Source organism: Geotrypetes seraphini, chromosome 2 (genome assembly GCF_902459505.1).
Source record: "Geotrypetes seraphini chromosome 2, aGeoSer1.1, whole genome shotgun sequence".
Classification (NCBI taxonomy): Eukaryota; Metazoa; Chordata; class Amphibia; order Gymnophiona; family Dermophiidae; genus Geotrypetes; species Geotrypetes seraphini.
Genome location: NC_047085.1, coordinates 277,232,628 through 277,252,488, shown reverse-complemented (window position 1 = coordinate 277,252,488; position 19,861 = coordinate 277,232,628). Strand labels below are relative to the sequence as shown.

The window sequence follows — 19,861 nt, the reverse complement described above, 5'->3', positions numbered from 1 at the left end:
GTGTTATTGCTATAATTAAATACCCATGCATCGCCGGGGCATCAACTAGTATAAATATAAAACTGTAGTTGACAGGTTTAGAAAAGCCAATATCCATGGCTTTCAAGCTGCTAAGATTCAATTAAATGTATAATTGTGTATGTATGTTAGGGCTGGAGAGATGCACAAATAAAAAAACTTCACTGCTGCCTAACAGAAATAAAAAACTTGATGACTGCAAATAAACTGCAACTCAATGCATCTAAAACTGAACTTCTCTGGATACATAAAGACACCTGCGCATATCCCCGCCCATCTCTCTCCTGGGGAAATGAAACCCTTATAGCCAAAGACAACGTCCGCAGCCTAGCAGTGATTCTTGACTCAAACCTGTTGCTCTCCGACCATGTATCAAAATTAGTGTCATCTTCCTTCTATTACCTCTGCCAACTAAAGTGCATCTGTGCTTATTTCTCAGAAAGCGATTTCGCCCAGCTCCTGGACGCATTTGTACTATCCCGCTTAGATTATTGCAACGCTCTACTAGTGGGCTTACCCACAAAAACACTCTCCCGGCTCTAAGGTGTGCAAAATGCTGCTATCCGACTCCTAAAAAACTTGGGCTTCCGCAGCCATGTCACCCCTTTACAAACATCCATGCAAACATCCATCCAAAAACGATGCACCTTTAAAGCCTTAGTGTTAGCCTTTAAGACTTTCCACAAAATGGCACCAAACTACATAGCATCTAAACTACAAATTTATTTCCCCAACTCATCACTGAGATCCCAAACAGAAAAACGGCTGGTCCTGCCACCTGGCCACTCACTCACGTCTGAGACATCCTGAAGACGCTCATACTTAGCAACATGGTGTCCAGTAGATCAAAAGCTGAAGAAAATCAAAAGACACCAACAAAACTGACCCATTTTAGCAAGATAATACATCAGATCCATCAGGATTTCTGTTCTACAACTCTTTCTGAAATCTACTGACCCCTATCCTACAAATCATAGCCTTACACAAAGAAACTAACCTGTGCTACAGTTCTTTCTCAATTAATTTGGATATCATAGGTATTTAGAAATAGGTTATAGTTTACACAGGTTAAGTTCTTTCTCCTTTCTTTAAAATGGAGTCACTGCTACTTCTTTCAACTTATTTAGCATTGATCCCTACTTCAATAATGCAGCCAGGATAACCTACCATCTGAACACTGTTTTTAGTTTGAAATTGGAGGGTAGTCAGAAGAAAAAAACATCGTCTATATGGAACCCACAAGTTGTTTTATTCTCTCTAGGGAATCATTATTGAAGAACTCCAACCTCTAATTTATCCTCTTATTTCCCCACTCCTGACCACTTCAACTTTAAAATTCATCAAAATATTTGCATGAACTTCTATGCATGCTTCTTAACTATCATCTGTCCCATGCCTAAAAACCTTCTCAGTATTCTATAGATTTTGATTTATCAACAGCTTTCTCTACCTTTGGGATAAATCTAGATGGATCAATGTTAAGCCTACTATGTTCAGGGCATTTTTTAATGCTGACTGCTGTGGGCAGAATTAGCCCTGAATATTCAATGCTGGGTTTGTGCAGGTACCAACATTGAATATATGGGCCTTTTGGAATTATGTGGGCCCTAGCTGATATTCAGCCAGGACCAAAATAACTTGATTATATGGGCCCCAGATGAATATCAGCCATGACCCACATAAATGAAAAACAGGCTTGTTACCCTCCTCTGATTTCCCCACCCCCACCTCCTGAATATGCAATCTCCTTTCCCTCACAGATTAAGGACCAAGTGCCACAAGACTGTTGCTAGAGGTTGCACTGGCCATATTGGAAAGGAGCCGTAAGGGGTAGGAATGAGTGGGCATTGCTCCTATCCAATGGACTCCACCAGTGTATAACAAGTTAGACTGGGGAGGGTTACAAGGGGGGGGTTAGCATTGACCAGTTAAGTACCGACTTAACTGTTAAGTACCGACTTAACTCAAAGCAATGGGACCAGACGGGATCCATCCCAGGATACTAAGGGAGCTCAGAGAGGTTCTGGCGAGTCCTATTAAAGACTTGTTCAACAAATCTCTGGAGACGGGAGTGATTCCTGGGGATTGGAGGAGAGCGGATGTGGTCCCTATTCATAAAAGTGGTCACAAGGATGAAGCAGAAAACTACAGGCCAGTGAGCCTCACTTCGGTTGTTGGAAAAATAATGGAAGTGTTGCTGAAAGAAAGGATAGTATACTTCCTTGAATCTAATGGGTTACAGGATCCGAGGCAACATGGCTTTACAAAAGGTAAATCATGCCAAACAAACCTGATTGAATTTTTTGATTGGGTGACCAGAGAGCTGGTTCGAGGACATATGCTAGATGTAATTTACTTAGATTTCAGCAAAGCCTTTGATACAGTTCCTCATAGGAGGCTGTTGAACAAACTTGAAGGGCTGAAGTTAGGACCCAAAGTGGTGAACTGGGTTAGAAACTGGCTGTTGGACAGACGCCAGAGGGTGGTGGTTAATGAAAGTCGCTCGGAGGAAGGAAAAGTGAGTAGTGGAGTCCCTCAGGGTTCGGTGCTGGGGCCGATCCTGTTCAATATGTTTGTGAGTGACATTGCTGAAGGGTTAGAAGGAAAAGTGTGCCTTTTTGCAGATGATACCAAGATTTGTAACAGAATAGACATTGAAGAGGGAGTGGAAAATATGAAAAAGGATCTGCAAAAGGTAGAGGAACGGTCTAATGCCTGGCAACTAAAATTCAATGCTAAGAAATGCAGAGTAATGCATTTGGGGATTAATAATCAGAAGGAACCGTATATGCTGGGAGGTGAGAAGCTGATATGCACGGACGGGAGAGACCTTGGGGTGATAGTGTCCGAAGATCTAAAAACAAAAAAACAGTGTGACAAGGCGGTGGCTGCTGCCAGAAGGATGCTGGGCTGTATAAAGAGAGGCATAGCCAGTAGAAGGAAGAAGGAGTTGATGCTCCTGTACAGGTCATTGGTAAGGCCCCACTTGGAGTATTGTGTTCAGTTTTGGAGACCGTATCTGTCGAAGGACATAAGAAGACTTGAAGCAGTCCAGAGGAGGGCGATGAAAATGATAGGAGGCTTGCGCCAGAAGATGTATGAGTAGAGAATGGAAGCCCTGAATATGTATACCCTAGAGGAAAGGAGGGACAGCGGAGATATGATTCAGACATTCAAATACTTGAAGAGTATTAACGTAGAACAAAATCTTTTCCAGAGAAAGGAAAATGGTAAAACCAGAGGACATAATTTGAGGTTGAGGGGTGGTAGATTCAAGAACAATGTTAGGAAATTCTACTTTACAGAGAGGGTGGTGAATGCCTGGAATGCGCTCCCGAGAGAGGTGGTGGAGAGGAAAACGGTGAGTGAGTTCAAAGAAGCATGGGATGAACACAGAAGATCTAGAATCAGAAAATATTAAATATTGAATTAAGGCCAGTACTGGGCAGACTTGCACGGTCTGTGTCTGTATATGGCCGTTTGGGGGAAGATGGGCTAGAGAGGGCTCCAATGGCTGGGAGGGTTTAGATGGGCTGGAGTAGGCTTTAACGGAGATTTTGGCAGTTGGAATCCAAGCACAGTAGAGCTTTGGATTCTTGCCCAGAAATATCTAAGAAGAAAAAATTAAAAAATTTAAATTGAATCAAGTTGGGCAGACTGGATGGACCATTCGGGTCTTTATCTGCTGTCATCTACTATGTTACTATGTTACTATGACTGTGACAGATTCTGCCCACAGACATCTCGGCACTATCTGGACAATTCAGGGGAAGTTTGTGGTAATACTTCTACTGACTGGTTAAATCTCTTCTAGCTAACTAACCAATAACAGTCAGGAGCCTGAATATTCTGTAAATAGTTGTTCATTTTTATCCTCCACAATTTTATATCCACTTTCTTCCTTGATTTTTTCTGATTCATGTTTTTATCTAAGTTACTGCACATTTTGGGGTTGCCAAGAATCCAAGTACCATTGTATTAACTTCACTGGATGGACTTGCATTAACTTCCTAGGGTCTACTGTATCCAGTACAGCACTTGAATTTTTGCATATCATTTGGATCATCAGTAAAAAGCTGTATGAACATAAGAACATAAGAAACGCCTTCACCGGATCAGACCTAGGTCCATCTAGTCCGGCAACCCGCACACGCAGAGGCCCAGTTAGGTGCTCCTTGTTGAAGACCCGGATTTCCCGTATCCCTCGATATGATTTGCAAGGAGGTGTGCATCCAACTTGCGCTTAAAACCCAGAACAGTAGTATGAGAATGCTAAACTCTCCCATTTCTCTCTATTTCATTTTCCTGTGACTTGTTTCACATGTGCTATGTACACTTAGCATAACATCTGAAGCTATCATAAAGGCAGGTATATACTGTATTGCTTACTTCTTTAAAAGTTGAGAGGGGGTCGGTGATCACTGGAGGAGTGTGTGTGTTTAGGAGTGGGGGGGTCATGGCTTCATCCTTCCAGTGATCATGTGGTCAGTTTGGGCACCCTTTTGGCACTTATTTCTTGTTAAAAGAGGTCTAGCATAAAAAATCTACACTGTGCCCTGGACATTTTCTAAAATGTTAAATTATTGCTGAAAAAATCATGTCCACCCTAGTCCTGCCCAAATCATACCTCTAACATGCCCGTTTCAGATTTAGATGTACTGCAGACAGTTTCCAAAGAAATCCATCTAGAAAATAGGTTTTGGAAATAGCAAATTGGAGGTGTTTGGTGAGAAAAATTTCCATCTGCATTGGGGGCTCCTTTTATCAAGCCAGGCTAGCGGTTTAATGTACCTAATAGTGCGTGCTAAACCGCGGGACACACTAGCTGCTACCGCCTCCTCTTGAGTAGGTGGTAGTTTTTGGCCAGCGCAGGGGGTTAACGTGTGATGAAAAGTCGCACACGTTAACCTCGCTAGCGTGGCTTGATAAAAGGAGCTCTGGGAGTAAAATTAGCATGGGAAAATCAGTTTTAAAGCAGTGTCTCTCAAACTTTTTTTTTAGCTCCAGCACACTGAATAGAGCAACTGTTTTTTCGGCACATTATAATTGAAATTGTAAAATTGCAAAACCAACAAAAAGTTAAATTTGACATATATTTATTTAAAGTTCTTTAAGCTATGTGTGGGTAATTGTAACAACGGTGAAACTAAAACAGATAGAATAGAAGTGCTAATCAATTTGATGGATATGCTTGTTTTTGAGTGCAAATGAACTCAAAATGCAGCTCAATAGTTGATAAGCAAACACGCATTTCAGCATCCACCATCTGCAGTCGTCTTCATTTTTCAGTTTCTGTCAGAGCTGAAAATCCAAGTTCACAAAGATAAGATCCAAATGGTAACAAAGCCTTGATTGCTTTGTTGCTCAGGTTAGGATAACTACTGCATAAAAAATATAACTAAAATTACTTGCCATTAGTTTTCAAGGACTAATCATGTCAAAGAATGATGCTTCTCTGGGCGGTTGCATCTTTATGCACACAGATGTTCATAACATTGACAGACTAGCGTACGCGATGTACATGTCATCTATTCTAATGTACAGTATACTTATGAAGGGAATTTTAAAAAATAAAATAAAATTCTGCAATCTGTTGTGGCATACCCAAAATCTCTTTGGGACACACCACTGTTCTGTGGCACACAGTTTGAGAGACACTTTGCTAAAGGATAGCATAGATTATTACACCTGGGAAGTGCAATTTGCTTGTCCCCTTGTTATTAGAGTATGAAACAAGACCATAAAAAGTGTTTTTGTATCTGGGTTTGTCATCTGTTATGGTTCCCTTTGACAAGTTAACTCACACAACTAAAAAGATATTTATAAGTCAAGACCGCCTGAAATTTTCTTAGGTATTATTCTTTCAAGGATAATTAAAATTTGACCTAACTACTTTCCTGGTTTCCCCTTCCAATCAATTCCAAGCCATTCTATCTAATCTAATTGGTGAGTGGATCTTTATAGCAAGACTAGAAGACAGGAAGAAACAGAACTTTAGAGTAGTATTAGCTTTACCATTTGAACTAAGGGAGAAAACAGTCCAAAAGGAGAAGGTTCTTTAAAAATCCCCTTTTACAAAAGCAACAAAAACAACCACAAACCTTTATCCAGTATTATCAAAATATAACATAAAATCTCTTTTAAAATGTTGGGCAACACATTTGATATAAAAAAAAATGCAAAAAAAATCACTTCAGTTTGTAATGAACCCCTTATAAAAAGTGAGCAGAATTTTGGTTCTACCCTGCCCATAGGTGAACTGAAATGATGATAATTGTACAAATATTCCAGATAAAATCTTGTTTTATTAAAATTCAACAGACAGTCCTGTTTCAAGGCATTCATTTGTACAATGGAGGAACATTACAAGTCAGAGAGTGTAAATGCAACTTCCCTGACATAATGCCCTCAAAATTCTGTTCTGCTAGGTTCACTTAAATATACCTAATACATGACGACATTTTACTGCCTGCATCTAATTGGTCATGAATACCTGATACCATATAAGGCGCTTGTATGCATATTGGGGGAGTGTCCGTCCCCCTCACACAAGAATTCTTAAAAGTTACATTTTAATACTAGCTTATCTAATAAAGAAAAAGTACAGAAGAAACCAGGAAAAAGTATTACAATATAATAAACTTACAGAGGAAAAATTATCCATTCACACAGCTTTAAATCATTTCTCTTTAAAAGTCAACTACTGCTCCCATGTGACTAAGTCATTTAAGAGCATGCACTGAAAATCCCGTGTCTCAGTGAAAGAAAAGGGGAGTGGCCAATCCACTCCCACAGACCCTACATTTTCCTATATGACTTCTCCAGTACAATTGTTAGAGGTAATTATATTTCAATCTGAACCCTTAAATATGAAAGTCCCTAAGTTATTAGTTCACTAAATTTAATTCATCATTTTGTATATCCAATTAGCATTTCTAACTTTACCCTGCAAAAAAGGAGAGGGAAACCCCCTCCCCTGGAATGTAATCTCTGTAGTAAGAAGAAAAATCCATCTCTATAGCAACCAGGTCAAAAGCCAAACCTTATCTGTTCTGCAGGTCTCTGGAGACTGGACACACATTGAAACAATGGGACTTCATAAAACTAAGCTACAGCCTGTGTGTATCTTCTCTGGTCTTCAGCAGAGCTTATATATTAATTCTAGTGACATGAGAGAAGGCCTACTCCTGTTTCCAGTGACCTCAGCACAAAAACACATATTTAGGTCAATATATTATCCCCTGTATGTTTTATCTAGTTTGTGTTCTGGCTTCTCCTATTGTAATTTTATCTAGCCATTTAAACCCTCCTCCTTTGCCCTTGGATAGCTCCTTATCTTATAAACAAACCCTGACTAGTAAATCCAGAGCAATGGAAGGAAAATATAATGGCTATTTTATTTTTCATGCTTGCCCATTCCACCACATAGCTGTCCATTTTTAATAGGCTGCCACGCCCAGGTTCAAAAGAGCCTCATCAAAAGGCATTCAAAATGCCTTCTTCACTTAAAATTCAAATTCTTAGGAAGGCACTTATTACAAAATGACTAAATGTTGTGCATTTTGTTTCAGAGAGGAGCTGAAGTGTTTCCTTGAAAATGGGACATTGACTCACCTCAAAGTCTGCTTCTCCAGAGACACTCCAAGCTATCCTGAAAGAGTGGCACAGAAATATGTGCAAGATTATCTCCGAGTGTGTTCTCAAGATATTGCAAGAATCTTAGTGAAGGAAAAAGGTTACTTCTATGTGTGTGGGTATGTAGTCAGAAAATCAAAGATGCTAATGAAGCGGAAATATTTCAGAAGACTGTTATATATGTTTGGGACAGCATGCAGCTTTGCTGACTTCACAAATAAATTTAGTAGTGATGTTATACAGACCATAGAGGTTAATGTTCCATCAATATGCTTAAAAATTTTTTTTAGAACTCCAGCTGTGGCATTTATGGGTCCTTCTACTCAAGTGTGCCAAGTTTTGGGCTTTAATGTGCAACAAGTCAAAAAACAATGCTGCATCAAGAAGGGGCATTCTTATTATTTTTTATTGCAGGTTGTGCATTAACATTTAGAATAATGAATGATACCTGCTCCCTTTGAATACCAAAACACTTTGCAAGTCTTATTCAGGGGCAGACTGACAGTGATCTGGCCCCCTAGGCAATTAGGGTCATGGGCCCCTAAGAATTTATTAAAAGTGATTAAAGTAGATAGATGTTAAAGGAGAATGGACACAGAGGTCATCTGTCATGGTCACATGCTCTCTGTGTTAGCACGCATTAAGTGTAATGAGCTAGCTAACTAACCACCCCTTTTATGAAGCCGTGCTAGTGTTTTTTATCGCCGGTCATGGCGGTAAAAACTTTGACACTCATAGAATTCCTATGAGTGTTGGAACTTTTATCACTGTCATCTGCGATAAAAAACGCTAATGTGGCTTCATAAAAAGAGGGGGGTGGGGGTAAGACTTCCATGCTCACTATCTGCCCATGCTATGCCCCCAATAAAGAAATTATAAAAATTCAATATTGCATGGCTTAATGTGCAGAAGCAGGCAAACTACGGCAAAACTCCTTAATATGATCATGTGGCAGCTTGTTCCTGCATATTAAGGTCCTAATTCTATAAAGTCTGCCCACGAGAATTTGTGGGAGCCAGTAAGGAAGCCACTCAGTGCCGAGAAGCAGCGCCAAATCACGTTGCTGCTCATGCCGCTGAAATGGACTAAGTGGATCCGTGCAGCCGATTAGCAGTAGGGCAGGAGTTTGGAAAGCTTGCTCCTGCCCACTGCACCTCCACAACGATCGGCAGAGGTAGGAAGATAGGGCAGGGAGGGGGGACAGAGGGCAGAGCCTGGGAGGGAGCGTGCAGAGCCTGACAGGGGAGGGGAAGATGGAAGGATGCTGGGTGCAGAGCCAGACAGGAGAGGGGAGGATGGAAGGGTGCTGGGCGCAGAGCCTGACAGGGGAGGGGAGGAAGGAAGGGGGCTGGGTGTAGAGCCTGACGGGGCAAGACACTTAAATATTAAGCTGCCCGACTTTAATTTGAGTCAACCATTTTTTCCTCCTTTTATGGGGGGGGAAATGGGGTCTCGACTTATATTCAGATCGACTTATATTCAAGTATATACTGTATTTGATATACTGCTTTTCTTAACAATTATTGTCAAATCAAGGCGGTTAACAAAGTTAAAAGCAATAGATTCAAAGGAATAAAGACTAAGAAAAAAGCAGACGGGGGAAAATGCAGGCGCTGTTTCCAGAATCAGGGTCTAAAATGTCTGTAGAATTAGGCAAAATGCCAACAGTCTATCCTTTCTCTTAGATAGTGCCAATATTAAAGCAGTGTATGCTGCTACAGTACAGAAGTGCTTTTAATATTGGGCCATATTTTATGTATTTACAATAAAAATTGTTAGTATAAATTTTTAAATATTACTTAGGTTATTGGAAGTTTTACATAATGTATGTCGTGCTCTTAAAAGGGAGCTTAGGAAGAAAATTTGCAAGAGAAATGTTTCACACACATCTGTAATGTAATTTTTTACACTTAGGCAGTGGCGTACCTAGGGTATGTGGCACCCGGGGCCCATCATTTTTTGACACCCCCCCCACACACCCCCCATGCAAAAAATATTTTTTGTAATAACCATGAAACGGTATAAATGGTCAGAAAAGAAACAGGGAGTGAAAATATTCTTTTATTGAACCTCATATATGTAACCATTATTCCAAACATAACATAACATAAATTAAGACTGAATTGTCATGACATGAGAAGTACATATGGAGTAGTTGCAGGTGATGCTTGGGACAGTTCTGATTGTGTTAGTTTGGTTTTATGTGTTTTTTGAATAGAAGGGATTTTATTTCTTTTTTGAAGGTTTTGTAGTCTGTGGTCGAGGTCAATAGATTGTAGAGTTCGGGGTCGAGTGTTGCAGCTCGAATAGCTAGGAAGTTTTCGAACAGTTTTTTTCTTTTGACGTTTTTGGTTGGAGGGTGTGTGAATGGTGTGCAAGTTCTCCTATGTCTGGTTGAGGTGGATTTAATTATTTAGCTGAAGAAATTAGTTAACCACCACCCCCCCATTCCACACACATTAATTCTCTTCCATTTTTGTTCCCATTCTAAAAAACACTGATAAGTTCCCAGAAAAAAAATACATTAAAATAAGAAGTGAAAACAAAGGCCCCTACAGATGAGAACATAACATAAGAATAGCCTAACTGGGTCAGACCAATGGTCCATCATGCCCAGTAGCCCATTCTCATGATAACCAATCTAGGTCATTAGTACCTGTTCAAAACCCAAAGAGTAGCAACATTCCATGCCACCGATCCAGGGCAAGCAGACACTTCCCCAATGTCTTAATAACAGACTATGGACTTTTCCTCCAGGAATTTGTCCAAACCTTTCTTAAAATCAGCAATGCTATCTGCTTTTACCATAACTTCTGGCCACTTCATTTTTAAGCTTAGTTCTTTCCTTCCAAACAGAGACCTTGCTAGATGTCAAATACAGAAAGAACAAGGTAACTTCACAAGGCTTAGCTGTGCAGGAAATATGAATCTCCTCATACACCCACCATATAGTGCAAAAATGTGCAAAGATCTGTTTTTTTCTTTCGATCACTACATAGTCTAATGCCACACAAGCAGCGCTGTTACAAACATATTCTGAAGGTCAATGCTAAGGTTAACAAAGTTTCCTTCCTTGGACCACAAGGAGATACTGACAAACCACTGGAAGAGATCCCAAAACAACTACCCAGGCACAACACCCAAAGACCCACTCAATGTGTGAACCAGTTGAGTTGAGTGGACTAACTGGGGGGTGGAAATGGGCCCGGAGTTTGCTCAGCAGAATTTCCCAGACCACCTCTTCCTCTCAACACATTGACACGCTGCCGCCACCACCACCACCATTAGGAACACCTCACCGGGTAGGCCAGCAATGCTTATAAACTTTATAAAACACATTATTATATTTTCTTATAAACCACATATTTTAATTGAACTCTCTGACATCCTCAGCCTTGCCATTCACAAAAATAGAAGGAAGAAAAGTTCCCGTTTCCTGCTGTCTCATGTCCCCGGCCTATACAATATTTTTCTTTTGCAGACCCTTCAAAAGTCTGACCAAATCCTCGTTTCACTTGGATTATAAAGTACTGAGGATGCCATCTCTCTCCAATCCCAGGTCCTAAAGTCTAAGACAGTAGCGCAAACTAGTGCTACCCGATTCAAGAAAAAAAATTTTTTCGATTAGATTCAGCCTATTGAATTGGTTTTTCCATTCAACTTTCCTGCCCAATTGGGTGTTTGTTTATTTTTAAAACATCCTAGTAGGTTTATTTTATAGCTTTTTCACCCCCCTTTGGCTTCTCCTAACCACACTGGCGCTGTGGTGTAAATAAAATAAAGAAACAAAAAGGACTTTTCCTCTCTGTTAAATCCTAGCTCACGTTTGCGGTCTTACACCAGCTCTGGCAGGATACACATTTCAAATCTGACATATTGTAATCACAAATACAGAAAATAAAATTAGTTTTTCTACCTTTTGTTGTCTGGTTATTTTTCAAATCTTGTTGGTCCAAGGCTCTGGTTGTCTTCTGATAACTTGCTTGCCAGGGTCTCCTTCTTCCTTCTTTCAGCATGCTAACCATCCATCTGCTATCTCTGTCCTCCCCATTTCCCTTCCCTCCCCAGGAGGTCTGGCATCTATCCTTTTTCGTCTCCCTCCATAGATCTATCTTTTCTTCCATCCAGCATCTCTCCCTCCTTCCCCACCAACCCAGGGTCCACCATCTCTCCCTTTCTTTTCCCAACTACCCTCCTATCCAGTATCTCTAAACCCCCCTCCACACCATCCCTTGTGTCCAACTTCTCTCCCTTTCTGTTCCTTCCCTCTCTAAAAACTATGGTCCATCATCTCTCTCCCTCTTCTCTATTTTCAGACCCATTATTTCTTCCCACCCAAAGTCCGGCATATGCACATCTCTTTGAACTCCCCCATTCCCTCCGCGTATTTCTACACCAGGGCCCCCCTCCCTGAAGGCCTGTCCCCCCTTAAAGGTCTGCATCCCACCCCTGAAGGCCTGCACTCCCCCCCCGAAGGCCTGCACTTCCCCTCCGAAAGCCTGCACCCGCCCTTGAAGGCCTGCCTGCCTGCCTGTCCCCCCCCTTGAAGGCCTGCCTGCCTGCCTGATCCCCTTGAAGGCCTGCCCCCCCTTGAAGGCCTGTCCCCCCCTTGAAGGCCTGCCTGTCCCTCTCTTGAAAGCCTGCCTGCATGTCCCCTCCCTTTGAAGGCCTGTCCCTCCCTTGAAAGCCTGCCTGCCTGCCTGCCTCCCCACTTAAAGGCCTGTCCCCCCTTTGAAGGCCTGCCTGCCTGTCTGTCTCCCCTTTGAAGGCCTGCCTGTCCCCCCCCTTGAAGGCCTGCCTGCCGGCCTGCCTGCCCGCCCCACCCCGAAGGACTGCTCGCCCCTTGGCCTCCCTGCACCACCTGAATCAGGCCCTGAGGGGGTGCTCCCAGCCTTGCCGTTCAGTCCCCCCCACCCCCGAAGGACCGCTCGCCCCCCTGGCCTCCCTGCACCACCTGAATCAGCCCGCAGTGGGATCGTGATGTCAGCGATCCCTTCGCTGCTTCGGAGCTGCTTCCTCCGCCGCGGTCCTGCCCCTTCTCTGACGTCAGAGAAGGGGAGGAGCGGGACCGCGGCGCAGGAAGCAGCGCCGAAGCAGCTCAGGGATCACCGACATCGCGATCCCGCTGCGGGCTGCTTCATAGGTGGTGCAGGGAGGCCAGGGGAGCAAGCGGTCCTTCGGGGGTGGGGAGGACTGAACGGCAAGGCCGGGAGCACCCCCTCAGGGCTGGCACCCGGGGCGGACCTCCCCCCCCTTAGTACGCTACTGCACTTAGGAGCTGATATTCAAACCACAAGAGTTAGCTGGGTTGACCCTCGTTGTCAGCGCTGAGCCTGGATATTCAGTGTCAGGCCATTTCCAGTAACTGGCACTGATTATCCGGTGTATTTTTGGCTGCTAAAAACTTAGCCAGCCATATCGATATTCAGTGCTGGCTGGCTAAGTTTATAGTGGCTAAAGACAGACCAGCTATTTATTTATTTATTTTTATTCTTTATTTATATTTTCACCAAATTTTTACAAGAAAATTAACTTCTTGTTATAGAAATACAGTAGATAATGGTAATATACATCCAACAAAAATTTACAGGCGACATAGTTATACATCCTTCCTTAGACCCTTGAAGGCCTGCCCCCCCTTGAAGGCCTGTCCCCCCCTTGAAGGCCTGCCTGTCCCTCTCTTGAAAGCCTGCCTGCATGTACCCTCCCTTTGAAGGCCTGTCCCTCCCTTGAAAGCCTGCCTGCCCGCCTCCCCACTTGAAGGCCTGTCCCCCCTTTGAAGGCCTGCCTGCCTGTCTCCCCCTTTGAAGGCCTGCCTGTCCCCCCCCTTGAAGGCCTGCCTGCCGGCCTGCCTGCCCGCCCCACCCCGAAGGACTGCTCGCCCCCTGGCCTCCCTGCACCACCTGAATCAGCCCGCAGCGGGATCGTGATGTCAGCGATCCCTTCGCTGCTTCGGAGCTGCTTCCTCCGCCGCGGTCCTGCCCCTTCTCTGATGTCAGAGGAGGGGAGGAGCGGGACCGCGGCGCAGGAAGCAGCGCCGAAGCAGCTCAGGGATCACTGACATCGCGATCCCGCTGCGGGCTGCTTCATAATTGGTGCAGGGAGGCCAGGGGAGCAAGCGGTCCTTCGGGGGTGGGGGGGACTGAACGGCAAGGCCGGGAGCACCCCTTCAGGGCTGGCACCCGGGGCGGACCTCCCCCCCCTTAGTACGCTACTGCACTTAGGAGCTGATATTCAAACCACAAGAGTTAGCTGGGTTGACCCTCGTTGTCAGCGCTGAGCCTGGATATTCAGTGTCAGGCCATTTCCAGTAACTGGCACTGATTATCCGGTGTATTTTTGGCTGCTAAAAACTTAGCCAGCCATATCGATATTCAGTGCTGGCTGGCTAAGTTTATAGTGGCTAAAGACAGACCAGCTATTTATTTATTTATTTTTATTCTTTATTTATATTTTCACCAAATTTTTACAAGAAAATTAACTTCTTGTTATAGAAATACAGTAGATAATGGTAATATACATCCAACAAAAATTTACAGGCGACATAGTTATACATCCTTCCTTAGACCACAATTAAAGGGGGATGCAGCCTACATAATATGAGAGAATAAATCAATTTGCATAAAATAATAAGTAAGGCTTCACACTAATTCCAAAAAATTTGCTACCATTAATTTATTGCACCTGTATATACTTCATCAAGCTATCTTTTTCAGCTCCAAGAAAGATTTTAACTGATCTGCTAAAAAACCACATATTTAATTTGGGTGTACTTTATAATGCATTTACAGGGGTAAGCCAGAAAGAAAGATGCACCCAGAGACAGACCAGCTATTTAAGCAGCTCAATTTTACTGTTAGCTGACGAGCCATTTGAATTTTGCAGATAGCTAGCTATCTGCAAAATACACAATATAGCCGGCTATCCACTAACTGCCATCTTGTGCTGAATGTTAGCACTTAGGCGACTAAATACAGTAGTGCAGAATATTGGGCAGTTAGGCCCTGATTCTGTATAGGATGCCTTGATAAGTATAACGGCCGCCTGACCGATCGCCGGCAGGAGGGTGCCCAACCCCTCCTGCCGGAACACCCCCCCGACACTCCTGATCGCCGTCAGGAGGGTGACCAAACCCTCCTGCCGGAATGCCGCCCCCAAAAAAACTCCCAATCGACGCAGAAGGGTGCCTAACCCCTCCTGCTGGAAAACCACACCCCCTCCGGACCCCCCACGCTAATGACCCCCCCCGGGCTTCCCCCCCGATGACTCCCCTAGCCTCCCCCCCAACTAACCTCTAAATTGTTGGCAGGCCCGCCTCGTCGAAATGAGGCAGGCCCGCCCCTTCCCGGCCATCCCCGCTAAGTCTAAGGCCTGATTGGCCCAGGCTCTTGGAGCCTGGACCAATCAGGCCTTAGGATTATCAGGTCTGTCCATCCCCACTAACTTTGTGTTTGGATTCCTGGTTCCCCTTTTGGGCCAGATAGAACTTGGATGGGTCCTGTGTGAGGATCCATCAGACCTCAGGGGTGTTAAACTGACGGGTCTCGTGCTGGATCCTACCCCCCATCTCCCTATATTTTTGTAAAGGTGCCTCAGCCAGCAGCCTGGCCCCCTGGTTGGTCAACCCTCTAGCTTTGAGAGCCATGGAGTCTGTTCTGGAAAAACCCCCAAATAAACCCAAAATCCTGAGGTATGCCAGTCTAAAGGGCTAAATTCCCTTTATAACTGCCTTTTTACTGTATTTTCTCAACTAACCATCACTTTTCTTGCAGCTAGAGTGGTTTTCAGCACTTTTAAAGGGAAATAGTGCTCATTGTGCTCCAGAATATAACCAAACCTCACAGAACTTCTACGTAGCTGTTCCTGTCATTTGATCCTAACAGGCTTGAGCTCCTGTCACCAAGAGAACCATCTTCACATGGCTGGTGGACTATATGGGGCTCATAATCGAAAGAGAAAAACGTCCAAAAACCGGCCTAAGTTGGCACTTGGACGAACATTGTCAAAATATGACCAAGTGCCGATAATAAAAATGGATTTTGGACGTATTTATAAACGACCTAGGCCTTCAGAGTGCCACTGAACGACCATAGCTAAACAGGGCGTTTCAGGAGAAGTGTCGAGGGCAGGAGTTGGGCAGGACGTGGGCCAGCTTAAACTCAAGGCTCCTTTTACAAAGGCGCGCTAGCGTTTTTAGCGCACGCACCAGATTAATGCGTGCTACCCCAAAAATTACCGCCTGCTCAAGAGGAGGCGGTAGCGGCTAGCATGTGCAGCATTTTAGCATGCACTATTCTGTGCGTTAAGGCCCTAACGCACTTTTGTAAAAGGAGCCCTTAGTCGTATTGCATGTATAACTGAACGTTATACAGCATAGGATTGACGGAACTTGGACATTGTGACTTAGGCCATTTAAAACATGGTCTAAGTCACAAAAACCCACCTAAAATGACCAGATAAGCACTGCAAACACATAATACAGACCCACACACTACCCCAGTGATCACCGCCCCCCCTCCCCCCCTCCCCCCCATAAAAATATTAATCACAACTGGAAAATTGTGCCTCCAGAACATTATCACCTGGCAGCCTGGCATAGGAAAGCCTACGTGTGCTGCACAGATGCATCTTAAGCTGTCTTGGGGGTAGGTTAGAGACCCATGAAGAGAAGGACCCATGCCCATAAACCCCTGTAATCACTGCATTGATATTGAAACATGTGCACTCCCCAATACACCCCCAAACCCTTTTATACTGGCATATAGGTGGATCCTGCAGCCATAAGGGCTATTGGGTTTTAGATAAGTGGGTCTAGGGGATTCTGGAGGTGGTTTGGGGGGGCTCACCATGACCTATAAGGGAGCTGTAGTGAAATGAAGACATGGCACCTTTTTTTTTATATTCTCAGCAGTGCCCTGTAAGGTACCCCACTATTTAAGTTGTCCAGTCCATCACTTTGTAGCCCCCTCCCACGTCCAAAAGGTCTGTTTCTAGGCGTTTTTGCCTTGAACGTAAAGTTGGATGAAAATGTGGTATAAGGATGGACGATTTAACAGCTTGGACAATCAGATCATGGACATGTGGAGGGGCATAATCGAAAGGAACGTCTAATTCCGTTTTCATCTAAATCGCAAGTCATCCAAAGTAAAAAACAGCTTAGGACACATTTTCGAAAAATATGTCCACATTTTTTTTTTGTTTTGAAAATCGTCTAAGTATACGTCCGTCTGATCGATCTGATCATCCAAGTCGCTAAATCATCCATTTTTATACCACATTTTCGTCCAACTTTTCATCCAAGTCAAAAACGCTTTACATCCAAGTCAAAAATGCCTAGAACAAGCCCTGTTGGACATGGGAGGGGTCTGCAAAGTGATGGACTAAACACTGAGACATGGCACCTAAGTAGTGGGGTACCTTACAGGGCACTGTGAACTTCACAAAAAGGGTGCCATGTCTTTTCCTCACTACAGCTCCCAAACCACCTCCAGAATCCCCTAGACACACTTATCTACCATTCCAATAGCCTTTATGGCGGCAGGAGCCACTTATATGTCAGTAAAAAAAGGGTTTTGGGGGTGTATAGGGGAGTTCACATGTTTCAATATCAATGCAGTGATTACAGGGGCTTATGGGCATGGGTCCTCCTCTCCATGGGTCCCTATGCCAGGCTGCCAGGTGATGATGTTCTGGAGGCACAATTTTCAAGTTATTAATATTTTTATAGGGGGGTTAGTGATCACTGGGGTAGTGTGTGGGGGGTATGTATCATGTGTTTGCAGTGCTTATCTGGTCACTTTAGGTGGGTTTATGTGACTTAGACCATGTTTTAAATAGTCTAAGTCAAAACGTCCAAGTTCCGTCTATCCTGTACTGTATAACTTTCGATTATACATGCAGTACGACTAAATCTAAGCCTGCCCACGTCCCGCTCAAATCCCGCCCTCGACACTCCTCCTGAAACGCCCTGTTTAACTATGGTCGTTCAGCGGCACTATGAAGGCCTAAGTCGTTTAGAAATACATCCAAAACCTGTTTTTATTATGGGCACTTGGATGTATTTTGACAATGTTCGTCCAAGTGCCGACTTAGGCCGGCTTTTGGACGTTTTTCTCTTTCGATTATGAGCCCCATAGTTAGATGTTTTTGGAAATGGAAAATAATTTGGACGTATTTTTCGAAAATGTGTCCTAAGCTGTTTTCAACTTTGGACGACTTGCGACTTGGACTAAAATGGACTTAGACGTTCCTTTCGATTATGCCCCTCCATCTCTTTTTGCAATACTCAGGCTGAGATGACGTTTGAAGGCTGTGTCACAACACATAAAGTTCAAGCAGTGGCAACTTCAGTAGACCATCTACATTTTACTCCCATTGAGAACATCTGTAAAGCAGCCACCTGGCCCTCAATTCTTACCTTTACATCCCACTGTTTGGAGAATCATTCCAGATGGGATAGTTGGTTTGGCTATGCAGTTCTACAAAATTTATTCTCCATTTAAATATTTATGTTTATTAAAAACTTTATATACCACATAACAGCCTAGTTAATTTTTAAGTTTTTTTTCATAAAATACCATAATAATCAACATCTCAATAGTAACAATTCTAATAATAAAATTCTAATGATAACATTCTATAACAATCAAAATCTCAATAATAAACCATAATAAACAATCAACATCTCAATAATAACAATTCTAATAATAAAAATTCTAAAAATAAAACTCTAAAACAATCAAATCTCAATAAACCATAACTAATTAATACAACTAATAATTTTAAATGTCATTTAAATGCCAACTTCCTGTTTGGGTTTGCCAGGCTCATGATAGTTCTCAATAACCCTCTTCTCACAGGCATGATCCTGGCATATAGGGGGTCTCATGTGTAAGAATAAACTGCCTGCTTGTCTTCAGATAAAGCAAGGTGTAGCAGGTATTATCCTAGGACAGCAGGCAGATAGTCTCACAACCCTCTTACCTCCGCTGGTTAGCTTCTTAGCTTTTTTTTTTTTTTACTGAACTGATGATCTGTGAGCCAACGTTGGGCGGGAAGGCACCGATGCACACGTGCTATGGGCAGTCAAAGTTTTAAAGTGACAGTATACTTTTTGACTATCCTTGCCCAGGGCTTTGTGGATGACATCACCCACATGTGAGAATATCTGCTTGCTGTCCTTGGATAATACCTGCTACAGGTGAGTAACCTTGCTAATTAAACTGAAGATCAAGAACAAGTGCTGAATGAATCAATTCAAGAAGAAAAATGAATTAAACATAGTACTGCACATTCAACACACTGTGCCATACAGTGAATTCTGATCTGTGTTTATAATGAAGAGACTCTGCTTCATAAGTTTATTTACCACTGCACAATAATTTTAACAGTAGGCTAAGGGCTCCTTTTACAAAGCTGTGGTAGCAATTGCCCCCCTGGCAAATGCATCAAAGCTCATTCAGTTCCTTTGGGCTTCGGAGCATTTGCTGCACAGAAATCACTACTTTGACTTTATAAAGAGGGTCCTAAGTGTTGGTCTTATGTTGCACACTAAAAATGAAAAACAGTGGCATTGTCTGAGATAATTTCTTAACCAATAAACTGTTTTTATTTAATAGAGATGGAAAGCACATGGCCAAAGACGTGACTGAAGCTCTCATGGATATTTTGAGCACAGAGCTCACTGTGGACAAGCTTGAAGCTCTGAATATCATGGCCACACTACGAGAGGAGAAGAGATATTTGGAGGATGTCTGGGCTTAAATGCCTGAAAAAGTGAACAGTAAACTGTTTTCAGAGACACACTCTCCTTTATTTGAATAAAGTTATTTTTAAATGAAGCCTTATATATTGTTTGTAGAATAACTTCTGAAAAAAATTCAGTTCATCAACATGTGTTTTGTTTTTAATCTACATAATAATCATGAATGTTTTCTTGATAATTCATAATATGTCATGGTAGTGGAATGTGTTTGAGCAATAAAGAAAAAAAAATCAAGGTCTGTGATTCAGGAGTTTCTGGAGACAGTGACTTAAAAATGTTTTCTGAATGGGTTTTTTTTCTTCCAGGATGATGGTAAGATTCCACATAGGGAAAGGATGACACAAGGGAGATCACAAGCGAAACGAAATTCTCAGAAACCTGGACACATTGGGATGAGCAGTAAGCGAACTGGAACCCTTATGTGCTTGGAAGCACGAAAGACCT

At 43.0% G+C, this 19,861-nt stretch overlaps 1 protein-coding gene across 4 annotated transcripts in view; it reads left to right on the top strand.

The window, feature by feature from the left end:
• The window catches only part of MTRR (5-methyltetrahydrofolate-homocysteine methyltransferase reductase), a 221,547-nt gene extending 201,896 nt beyond the window's left edge, over positions 1 to 19,651 (top strand). For 3 of the 4 annotated variants that reach the window (XM_033929722.1, XM_033929721.1, XM_033929723.1), the window contains 2 exons: positions 7,590 to 7,772; positions 19,272 to 19,651. In XM_033929722.1, the coding sequence (XP_033785613.1) occupies positions 7,590 to 7,772; positions 19,272 to 19,416 (328 nt within the window). In that variant the 3' untranslated portion in view covers positions 19,417 to 19,651. The remainder of the gene's footprint in view (positions 1 to 7,589; positions 7,773 to 19,271) is intronic. The other variant, XM_033929724.1, reaches the window with a different exon arrangement.
• Positions 19,652 to 19,861: the final 210 nt, after the last annotated feature.